Source organism: Lepidochelys kempii, chromosome 6 (genome assembly GCF_965140265.1).
Source record: "Lepidochelys kempii isolate rLepKem1 chromosome 6, rLepKem1.hap2, whole genome shotgun sequence".
NCBI classification, from domain to species: domain Eukaryota; kingdom Metazoa; phylum Chordata; order Testudines; family Cheloniidae; genus Lepidochelys; species Lepidochelys kempii.
This window is the reverse complement of record NC_133261.1, coordinates 96,494,693-96,506,969: the sequence shown is the minus strand read 5'-3', so window position 1 is coordinate 96,506,969 and position 12,277 is coordinate 96,494,693. Positions and strand designations below refer to the sequence as shown.

Sequence of the window (12,277 nt, the reverse complement as noted above, 5' to 3'; positions counted from 1 at the left end):
AAATTCACGGTCCATTTTGGTCAATTTTACGGTCAGAGGATTCAAAAAATTGTAAATTTCATGATTTCACCGATTTAAATCTGAAATTTCATGATGTTGTAATTTGTAGGGGTCCTGACCCAAATAATGAATTGCGGAGGTTATTGTAGTGGGGGTTGCAGTACTGTTACCCTTACTTCTGCGCTGCTGCTGGTGACCGCACTGCCTTCAGAGCTGGGCAGCTGGAGAGCGGCAGTTGCTGGCTGGGAGCCTAGCTCTAAAGTCCGAGCTGCCGCCAGCAGCAGCACAGAAGTAAGGAGGGCATGGTATGGTATTGCCATGCTTACTTTTGTGCTGCGGCTGATGGGGTGCTGCCTTCAGAGCTGGGCGCCCAGCCAACAGCTGCCACTCTTCGGCCACCCAGCTCTGAAGGCAGCGCAGAAGTAAGGATGGAAGTACCACGACCCCCTTAAAATAACCTTGCAACCCCCCTGAAACTCCCTTTTGGGTCAGGACCTCCAATTTGAGAAATGCTGGTCTCCCCTGTGAAATCTGTATAGTAGAGAATAAAAGCACACAGAAGACCAGATTTCATGGGAGGACACCAGATTTTACAGTCCGTGACACGTTTTTCATGGCTGTGAATTTGGTAGCGCCCTAATCATGTGGCCAAGGAAGAATCTGCCATGAATACTGGCAAAAACAGAGATTTAAGAGACCAGCCTCTTGCATTTGATTTAAATCACTTATCTTTTTTAGCTGAAGAGCAGTCTAATAAGAGAAGACAGATGCAGGAAGCAGAGGATGTTTACCAGACTGGGATGAAAATCCTTAATGAGAGCAGTAAAAAGGCACAGAAAAAAGAGTAAGTCCCTGCTTGAACATTAACATAGATCTTTCTTGGGAAAAATGGATGACTTGGTTTAGTATGATGTCTTGTAACCAGGACAAAGCTTAATGAGACACTGGGTTTTAGACTTGAGTGATACTAGAAGTTATATAGATTGAATTTCATATAAGTCAGTCATGTGGCATTGAGAATAAATGGTAACTGGAGAACATTCACAGGAACAGAAACTCATGACAGCTTTCTTTGAGTAGATCCACAAAAAGTAGCCAGACTTTTTCCAGCATGGCATGTGTGCAGATAATTCTAACAATGTTCATTGTACTGCTAAGCAGTGCAATTCTCTACTTCAGCACAACAACCATTGTTTTTCTCCAGCCATGTAACAAGAGCTAGGCAGGAGGAATTTTTTTTTTTTTTTCCCCACATACACAATTTCCAAGATTTAAAAAAAAAAAAAAAAAAAATTCCATCCTAAAGCAGGACAAACCTAAAACCTTTTGAAATCTTCAACAAAAAGCGAGACTCACCCCCCAACAACCTGAGTAGCCAATAGCCCAGTGGTTAGGGTGCTCACATGAGATGTGGGAGACCCAGGTCCAAGTCCATGCTTTGCCTGGTGAGTCCTTAACCACTTGTCTCTGGTTTCATTGAAGCTAATATGTTTACATGAAAAGTTTTTGCTAAATCAGCATTTTCTCAGTTAAAAATCAAAAAAAGACTTTGTCAAAAAATTCCTGGCCCTCTCTATACCTAACCTATGCTGAGAGCATGAATTGTAGAAATTGTTTTTGTTATAACATGTGGTACCTACTTCAGCAGCAGAGAGGAATATCTTAAAACCACCTCTGCAGGATGTAACAGCTGCCCTGTATGAACTCTAAAAACGCCATATCTAGATTCACTGACATTTGACATATCCAGTGCCTGTTTGGCACCTTTGACTCTCCTCGGATCTTTTTCCTTTCAACTCAGGATCTCACTGACTTCTTCAAAGATTAGATTAAAAAGATTCAGTATGACCTTCTCTACGGTTGCTTGATTACCATGAAAGCACTATATATAACTGCTGAGTATTGATTCTATTCTCTGTTCTAGCTAATTAACTCAGTTACTACAATTTAATTTTGTATAACGTAAATGGATACATGCAAAAGAGGAAACCAAGGAAGAACAAGGGTGAGATGAAACTCTCATTCTGCTCAGTCTGGTTTCTTTTTGCTCCATCCATCTAGTAAATCCAGCTACCACTTCAGATCTGCTCATGACAATTTCTCCTTCAGCAGCAACGTCAGGTAGTTCCGACTTACTGTAAATACTATAAATCATGTGTATTACAGTAGCATCTAGAGGCCACATTTGAGATCAGGACCTCTTGTTCTAAAGCACTCTACATAGACATCGTAAGATACAAAGACCTCCAAAAGTTTAGTGTGGGCAAGACAGAGTATGCGAAAGGCAGCATTATTCCACATTACACACGGGAACTGAGGCACAAGAGGCTAAGTGATTTATCCAAGGTCAGGCAGGACATCTTTGAGAAAGCCAGGAATTGGACTCTGAAAATCTGGTTCCATTCCAGTACCTTAGCTGCAAGATCATCCTTCCTTGTGTGCTTTAAATATTATAGGAATTAGTAGCGGTGGTCTTTCAGTTTCAAGTCGCTGTACTCCTCTTTCTAAGGATATTAAACATAAGACTACAAGAGAGTGGTGCGAAAGAAACCAACATGGAGCATGAAGCATAAAGACTTATTTACAGGGGAGAAAGGAAGAAGTGCAGAGAATAGGAGGGAAATTGGAAAGCAAACAAATAGGGAAAAAGGAAGAAGTGAGACAATTTCCTTTAAACCATTCAAGGTAGTTTAATATCTTACACAGATTAAAGTATACAAAACAATTTTTTTTATACATTAATCTGTTTAAATAGTACTTTTTGGGGATCACAGTGAAGAGACCTTTTGTGTGTATTTCAACCATGGATCTTGCAAAATCAACAAAACTAATTTAGCAAAAAGGCCTTTTCCCAAAAACTTCTCATGGTTAATCTGGCTACTTCATTACAACAACAGTAACAACTACATAATCATTTTAGCCCAGTATTTGTATGGAATCCATTGGTGCTTTTAGTTTTTTAAATTGATTTAATATTGAAGTGAATCAAGATAGTCAAGTTGATGCCCTCCGTTTTTTTCATGTGACCTATGAAACCACTATAAAGCACTGGTGATGGTAAGTTCACTTTGTCACTAGATCCTGTGTCTGGTGTCTTCCATTACCAGAACAACAACAACAACAGAAGAAAATCCTCTGTAGTGTAGTGTCTGACTCTGGGAACTGTTAAAAAGGCTCATGAATAATATTACATTATATGCTAACAATGTATGTGGAGGACTGTGAACCCATGGATATTCTCTTAATTTGTGGTGGTTTAATCATGTGAGGTTTTGAATATTCTACTGTGAGTGACAGGTTGGATCACAGAAACCTCTTAGGGGTGCCAAGACTACTTCTGACCCTGCTTTCCCTGCCAGCTTGGGACTCCAGCACCCTGTCTTGTGGAGCCAGACACGCCAGTCTGTTTCAACCCGGACCCAGGGTCTGAACCACATGCCCCAAAGCTGCAGATTTAACTGAAAGCAACTTAAGAAGTGTTCCTGTCTCTAACACTCAGATGCCCAACTCCCAATGGGGACCAAACCCCAAATAAATCCATTTTACCCTGTAAAAAACTTATACAGGGTAAACTCATAAATTGTTCGCCCTCTGTAACACTGATAGAGAGATATGCACAGCTGTTCTCCCCCCCCCCCCGGTATTAATACATACTCTGGGTTAATTAATAAGTAAAAAGTGATGTTATTAAATACAGAAAGTAGGATTTAAGTGTTTTCAAGTAATAGCAGACAGAACAAAGTGAATTACCAAGCAAAATAACATAGAACATGCAAGTCTTATGTCTAAGAAAACTGAATACAGATAAAAACATCACCCTTAGAGGAATTCCAGTAAGATTCCTTTTACAGACTATTCTCTTTCTAATCTGGATCCAGCAATCACTCACACCCCCTGTAGTTACTGTCCTTTGTTCCAGTTTCTTTCAGGTATCCTTGGGAGTGGAGAGGCTCTCTTTAGCCATCTGAAGACAAAATGGAGTGGTCTCCCAGGGGTTTTAAATAGTCTTTCTCTTGTGGGTGGACACCCCTCCCTCCCCCTGTGTAGAATCCAGCTACAAAATGGAGTTTTGGAGTCACATGAGCAAGTCACATGTCCATGCATGACTCAGAACTTACAGGTAGCAGCCATGGTTCATATGCTACCTTGAATGTCCTCATGTAGACTTCTTATGTGGATTGGAGCCTTCCAAGATCCATTGTGCGTTAAGTGCTTCTTGATTGAGCACTTAACTTGCAAATTCCTTTCTAAAGAAGCTGACCAAATGCCTTACTAAGATTATTTAAAATCAAAAAGTATATAGCCAATATTCATAACTTTGAATACAACCATGACACATGCATACAAACAGGATGAATATATTCAGTAGATCATAACCTTTACAGAGATATGTTACATGGCATATGTAGCATAAAACATATTCCAGTTATGTCATATATACATTCACAAGCATAGTTCCATAAAGCCTTATGGGATGCACCGGCACACCGTCCTCCTGAACTTACTGCCAGAGACTTGGACACTGTCCACGGTGGAGGCAGTACATGTAAAATCCTTGTTTGTCTTTGGTCACACTCCCTTTCAGTACCTTTAAACCATATGATGTCATTCATAAGTGTTCTAGCAAGTTTTGGAGTTCCTGGTCCCCAGATGCCTGAGAATAGGTTGGGGTGTAGTGTTGCTAACAGAATGCAGACAGCAATATTTGTTAAAGTGTAAGTGTCTTGGCATTTAGCCACCAATGCCATGAGGTGGTGTGCCTCGGTTTCCCCTTCTACACACAGCATGGGCCTATTATGCTTTTGCTGCTGTGCCAAGCTTCCAGCCTGTTTACAGGTATAGACTGAAAAGTAACATGCTTGTGGGACTGTCTTGTCACCATCCCTAGCATGTACAACAGTTTCTTCCACAAATCAGGTCTGTCCCACATCTTTACCACTAGTATTAACTCCTTTGTTTTAAGCCATATATGAATTAGCAAAAGACACCAGATTAACAGCAAATCTATGGTGGACAGGCTTTGTTCACATGATTTAGCTTGTTTGATGCATTTTCCCATTTCTTTGTGCCCCCTGGTAGGCACTCTGATGCAGATTCTTCTGCCTCCTTGGAGAAGGCTTTTAATTCAGCCCTGTGTTTGAGGCTTTGGCAAGGAAAGGGTATACAGCACCCATGCCTGCCCTTGGCACCCCCCCTCCCCCAAATTTCTCTGGGCTGGACCCCACTTCCTTGTGAAGTTTCACCCATGCAGAGATTTTTTTTTTCCCTCCTGCCTTGAAGAGACAGTTTTATTTCTTACAAGCGTAGCAAGTACAACATCTTTCAGTGGGGTGCCTTGGATTGGTAAGACCCCTTTTGGACACCCCACTTTCAATTCCCAAAAGGCTAGCTGGAGGGGTGGGTGTCCCCTTGTGGGAGATCAAACCCCCAGTCTTCCCTTAAACCCTGATCCACAGGACAGGGGTCTGGCATTATAAATGCAGATTCTTCACCCTCCTCCTGGGAGAGATCCTCCCTACAAAAGGTGGATGGATTCTCCAGTCCCCCCTCACCTTCTGTCTGGGCTTCCCACTCTGGGCTCCCATCTGGGTCAGACACTCCTGTGTCTCTAAAAAGGGAAGGTGACCCTAGTCCGTCTGTGGGCTCACAGCTACCAGCTATGACAGACCCTTCACAGGCCAGCAAAATTCCCCCCCCCCCGTCCCCCCTTCACTCAGGTTGGGCTTGCTTCCAGCTACAGAGTCCTTGGGGTCTGTTCCCACCGCAGTGGTCACCAGGACCCAAATTCTACCTTCAGGACACATGTCTCTGTGCAGCCCAGGGCAGGCCCTGCCCCCTGCTGACCTGCAACTTTCTGGCAGTCAGTAGCTGGGGTGGCCCCCCGCCACAAGGTGGTACATTCCCCTTCTCCGGGGAGATGATTATGGGACAGGAGCTGTCTTCTTCCAGCCCCTCCCTCTGGAACTTGCCTTGAGCCTCGGGGCTACAGGAACTGGCCACAACCATCCCTGCCCCCAGAGCTGCATTCTTTACTGCTATGGAGGAATCTAAGAGACACCCTCCTATTCCCCCAGCAGTCCACGTGACCTCCTCCTAAGCATAAGATTCCTTCTCACTGCTAACCAACCCTGGGACAGATTCTGCCACATCAAAGAAATCATTCCCTAGTAGAAACAGTGCAGAATGTGTTGTTTCAGAGTAGCAGCCATGTTAGTCTGTATCCACAAAAAGAAAAGGAGGACTTGTGGCACCTTAGAGACTAACAAATTTATTTGAGCATAAGCTTTCGTGAGCTACAGCTCACTTCATCAGATGCATTCAGTGGCAAATACAGTGGGGAGATTTATATACATAGAGAACAGGAAACAATGGGTGTTACCGTACACACTGTAACAAGAGAGTGATCACTTAAGGTGAGCTATTACGGTGGGGGGGGTGGAACCTTTTGTAGTGATAATCAAGGTGGGCCATTTCCAGCTGCCTGTTTCCACTCAGCAAGGGACACTTATTCCTCAGGTGCTCAGTGGACTTACAATGATTGCACCTCTTGGACCCCTCTGCTTGTACAGGAAATTTGGGATGAGTAACAGGGAATGGGGAGGTGAACGCCCCCACCCTCCTTTTTCCCAGGGTAAAATGGTGATTCTACTTTCCCCCAACCTTGTACCCCTCTGCCAGTGGTTTGTTTAATTGCAGCTTGCTTGCTCATAAGAGTCCGCATACCCAGCTAATTCAACCACTGCAGTCACTTTTTTGTCCCACAAATACTGTTTTACATTGTCACTGCACATATTCAGGAATTGTTCCTGAGTAACCAAATCACACATTTCTTCCAAGCTTGTAATGCCTTTCCCCCTCACCCATTTATCTACCAAATTTCTCATTTCATTTAGATAAGCCACATTACTTAATCCAGATCCCTTCTCAAGACTCCTGAATTTAACCCTGTAGGTTTCAGGTGTAACTTGAAACTATTTCAAAACCAGTTCCTTAAATTTACCATAGTTTGAAGCATCATCAATAGGTATCGTATTGGATATGTCCAGAGTTCTGCCAGTCAATTTTGCTATCAATGTGATCATCTTTTGATGTTCAGGGATCTCATGGAGGGTGCACAGTCTCTCAAAGGTGATGAAATATTCGGCAATATCGCTGGATTCATCATACTGTGGACATAGTTGCTTTCATTTGTGGATTTTTGGGGCAGTGGAACCAGCAGCTGGAGGGTTTTCTCTCCAACTCCATAACAACCAGTTCATGCTTCTGGGCCTCCACAGCTCTCTTGTGGGCAGCCTCCTCTGCATTAATGTCTAATTGTCTTTATTCCATCGGTCTCTTATGTTTGTTTTTCTTTCTCTTTTGCTTCCAGTCTAGCCAGCTCTAGTTTAGTAGCTGCTTCACTGGAAGTCATTTTTCTGCTTTCTGGTGCTGGGCCACACCCCTTCTGCAGTTTACTGAAACTGGGATGTACTCAGCTCAGGGGCTTCTTAGAGACAGGGACTTTCGCAGCCAGGGCTGGCTCTAGGCACCAGCAAAACAAGCAGGTGCTTGGGGTGGCACATTTGCAGGGGCAGCATTGGGGCTATCCTTTTTTGCTTGTGAGCCGGCCCTACAGGTGCTCAACCAGGTAGATGCTGTCCCGACCCCCAAGCTGATGCTGAAGTCCAGGTGGAAGAGCCGCAGTGGGTGGCCAAATCTGGCCCTGGGGTCCAGCAGCAGCGTAGGGGGAGCCCTGGGGCCGCTGTGGTTCGCACCGCCGGCTGAGCCATCCAGCGGGCTCCAACACGTGGAGCGCAGGACACTTGGGCTGGGGCCCACCCCATGGGGCGCATGGAGCTGCCTGCAAGTGCCGCAGCCGGGGCCGGGCGAAGCAGCCAGAGCCGCCCAGGGGCTACGGCTGAGCGGCCAGGAGCAGCAGCAGTGTGGCCACAGAGGGGACCGGTGCCCTGCCATGCAGGGCCCGTGTCCCGCTCTCTGGGGCTCCGCTCCCTGCCAGCCGCTCCCTCTGTGGCTGCCCTGCCCCGGCTCCTCAGCCCCCTGCTGGGGCGGTCCCCCGGGCTCTGCCCTCCCAATTCCCAGCCAGTCCTGGAGGTGGGAGCCACGGCTGGAGAGACCCTGGGCTGAGGCGCGGCCCAGGAGACCCACTGCTTACCCTGACCTTTCCAGCATTGGACCGGCTGGAAGCGAGGGGGGAGCTGGCCCTGCAGGCGCTCAACCAGGTAGATGCTGTCCCGACCCCCAAGCTGATGCTGAAGTCCAGGTGGAAGAGCCGCAGTGGGTGGCCAAATCTGGCCCTGGGTCTGGGGTCCAGCAGCAGCGCAGGGGGAGTCCTGGGGCCGGGAAGGAGTCGGGTGGATGCAGCCTCCGGCCCTGCTACTGTCATGAGCGGAATGCTGATGACCCACCCTGGGTGCGAGTTACCAGTGACCCAGGGCTCGGGTGGCAGGGGGGGTGGGGGTGCGAGCCCAGGGCTGGGGCAGCAGGGGGGTGCGGGTGGGGGGGGAGGGCACTGGTGGGGGCTAAAGGGGAGAACCCAGAGCTAGGGGGTGCGGGTGGGGTTAGGGGGAGAGCCCAGGGCTGGGACAGCCAGGGAGAAAGGGGGGAGCCCAGAGCTGGGGTGGAGGGCAGCCAAAAATGTTTTTGCTTGGGGTGGCAAAAAACCTAGAGCTGGCCCTGTTCGCAGCGTCCAGTGTTCAGCCTTTTTGGGCAATTTGCAACCTGTGCAGTTCTAGCTTGTTCTGATCCTCACTTTTATTTATTTTGCTTCTTTTTCTGTCCCTACTTCCCTTACCCAAAATAAGCAAACAGAAAATAACAAACCAGTAACCACTTTGTCTGTCTGTTCTCCAGCCACCACACTTAAAACTCATTTAAAAACACTACCAGTATCTCAAAGCAATCAGCTGTGCACAGATCCTGCTCGACTATGCCACTGTGACGGTTTGGATCACAGAAATCCCCTTGGGGCTGCCAACTGATGAGCCAAGACTACTTCTGCCCCCGCTTTCCCTGCCAGCTTGGGACTCGAGACCCTGGGTCTGTGTTGGAGCAAACTGGCATGTCTGGCTCAACAAAACAAGGTGCTGGAGTCTCAAGCTGGCAGGGAAAGAAGGGGCAGAAGTAGTCTTGGCACATCAGTTGGCAGCCCCAAGGGGGTTTCTGTGATCCAACCCCTCACACTGTGTTTAAAAAGGAAAACGCCTGCAAATTAGGTAGTGATGGATATAGAATGATAATTAGGACAGAGTGAGGCAGTGAAGTTTCCTCTGTACCTTTTAGCTTTACTGATAGAACTTGTTTTGTTTGTTTAAAGGTAACTAAACCTATAATTACATTCTTCTTTAAGAGCATATCAGTATCTTCTGAAAGCAGCTGACATGAACCATACCAAGGCAATGGAAAAAGTGTCTTATGCTCTATTGTTTGGGGATTACCTGAAGCAAAACATCCAGTCTGCTAAAGAGCTGTTTGAGAAACTGAATGAGGAGGGATCTCCTAAAGGGCAAACGGTATGTATGCTCTAAAGCAGTAGTCCCCAAACTGTGGGAAATGCCTGTCTACGGGGGTGCAGAAGAATGTTTGGGGGGGATGCAGCAGGGCCTTGGCCAGTCCCCAGGGGGGTCAGAGAGGGAGCGCCGCTCAGCCCGATCCAGTCGCGGCTCCACTTCCAGCCTTAGCTGCCGGCTCCTGGCCCCAGTCGTGGCTCCCAGCCATGGCTCTGCTCACGAGGGGACATGGGCAGATTACAGTAGGGAGGCACTGGTCTAAAGGGAGTTTTGTTTAGCATTCATGTTGTCAGCTTCAGCAAGGGCTGGATGGGCCATGGAGACTGACCTCCCCTCTCACCTCTAGAATGGGATGAGAAACGTTGATAGGGGAAGCTGGCTCTGCTTTTCCTTGGGCTATAAATGTTCTGTGGATAAACAGGGCTTAAGTCTCTTGGGCTGCAATCCTAGCATCTTTTTTGCTCTTAAATAAATAAATCTGACATCTAGAACTGATGTTTTGACTTAATGACATTTAGAAGTAAATCTTTTTTTTTTTAAATCTGTGTGTAAGTAGCGAGTTCTGGTCTGCTCATCGCTTTAACTAACTACCAGCTTGGGTGTAGGTCAGGAAAATACAGGCAGATACAATTTGAAGACTCTAGCCAACCAAATATCTTTTAAACTTCTGAGTCAATGGCCCAGTGCTGTTTGTTTTTGGCTATGGGATTTACATAAAGATAACTGCTGATATTTAAGCTCTTTCAAGGTTATGTAGGTTCCACTGGGAATTTAACAACTGTTGGATGAAACATAATTGCCCTTTTAGTCACAAACATACATGTTTTAAATTTTCTAGAATTGTGGACTTTTGGTTTCAAAGGCTGTAGGTATCAACACAGAATTTTCATTAAATATTTACACATACACTTTATGCAAGGTATCAATATCTGATTGTGAAGGAAAGCCTCATCCTGACACTTTAGACTTTAGTCTGAGATGGTTTCCCCCCCCCCACACACACACACTTCTCTCCCTTAATTTCTCTTGTTGCGTCCATCTTCTTCCTCACACAGACCTTAATGTCATTGAAGCACCCGCTCTAAATAGGAGGCTGAAAAATAGTTTTTGTTAAAATGTCTTTTATAAAAATATATAAACTTCTGGTAATGGAATGGAACACAGCTATTCCTATAAATATAACCATGTGCATATACTAATCATATTAAGTGGGATTTTTTTTTGTTCTAAAAGTGCGTGTGCTAGTCTAAAGGCATTATACAGTCTAAACATATGACCAGTAATGTATTACTTCAAAGATCTCCTGCCCCATTCAAGTAAACTCCCTCACTCCACTCCATAACCTAATTCAACCCCTCCTCCTGGAATCTTAGAACACCGATATTAAGAGAACAGATTTCACAGCATGCTCCATCACACGAATGCAGGCGATTCAAAGGCTTGTTAGCAGCATGCAAGTTTATTTGTAACTTGTCTAAAGGGTACGACTATTGTTTGAACCGGTTGTCTAAATTAGTACTGTTCCCCTTCCCTTACTCCCCAGTCCTGGCACAAACACAATAGGTTTTTCAGAGCTAGCAGTCAGGCTCACTGAATTTGTTATCAATGTGTTTAGCAGCTCTGAATATCTTGAGAGCAAATTACAAGCAATGGAACTTTTTCAGTGACTCTTATGGTGTAGGGCTGCTAAGTACTGGAAATATCAGCAGGAATACTTAGATCTTTTTTTTCAGTTACTAAAGACTGTCCACAACAAGGAATTCTTGAGGGAGAGAGCTAGTGCATAGGCCCCTTATTCATCTAGTATTCATACTGCAGTACCGTCGCTACCATACATCTACACTAGAGGTTTTTAAGTGGAATTACATATTTGATTGTGGTTACAGATGTCTGTAGATTAGTATTTATAAACCTGTTGGCTATCAATTAACTCTAGTTAAAAACAGTACTATAGACAAACGCTCTGAGATCCTGTCTCCACAATTTCAGGCAGTGAGGTGCAGATCAAGACTGATGCATGATTCATGATTCACCTGTAGCTTTGCTACTTTTGAAATACTGTATGCAGCCATCACTGATAACTGATCAGCTGGTGTGGCTTCTGGTTTTGGTGGAATTATATTAACTGTTTGCTGTAGGTGAAGTCTCTTGATTATCCTAACATGTCAAACTGTGGAAGTTAGCTCTTACAGTGTCACACACAAATATATCTTCTGTGTTCTCCCTCTGCTGGCCCACACAGCTGTACCAGGTGGCAGAGCTAGAGCAATACTTTATTTTTGTTTTTTCCTCAGAAAATTTTAGATGTCATAACTGATTTTACAATCGCAAATGATTACTACCCAGCAGCAAAACTGATCATATACAAATAATGAATTAGCTCAGCCAGCCAGTAAATTAAAGCAACACACCTACCCCCGGGATATACACTCAAACGCTGCCCGGCCAGATTTATGTCAAATAGGTTTTGCAGCATATCTGAAAATCCATCAGCTCTGGGCTATTTTGAACCAAGGTGGGGAGAAAGTTCCACAGTCCCAAAGCCCTCTTGGAGAACACCCTTCCAGCAGCTCCTTCTCTGTATAGAACTTAATTTTTTGTATAGAGCATTGAAAATTTAAGTAGTCCTCGCAAAACAGTCCATGTGAGAGAGAAATTATTTCTGTTTTACTAATGAGGAAACTGAGGCATAGGTTAAGGTGCTTGCCTAAGGCAACTCAGCAAGTATGTCAGTCATTATTAGATCTCTTGAGTCTTTGGCTTGCAGCTCT

General features: G+C 45.2%; 1 protein-coding gene across 2 annotated transcripts in view; it reads left to right on the top strand.

The window, feature by feature from the left end:
• SEL1L (SEL1L adaptor subunit of SYVN1 ubiquitin ligase) overlaps positions 1-12,277 on the top strand; it is a 56,742-nt gene that overhangs the window by 18,636 nt on the left and 25,829 nt on the right. For both annotated transcript variants that reach the window (XM_073349350.1, XM_073349351.1), the window contains exons 5-6: positions 739-844; positions 9,347-9,509. In XM_073349350.1, coding sequence (XP_073205451.1) covers positions 739-844; positions 9,347-9,509 — 269 coding nt within the window. The remainder of the gene's footprint in view (positions 1-738; positions 845-9,346; positions 9,510-12,277) is intronic.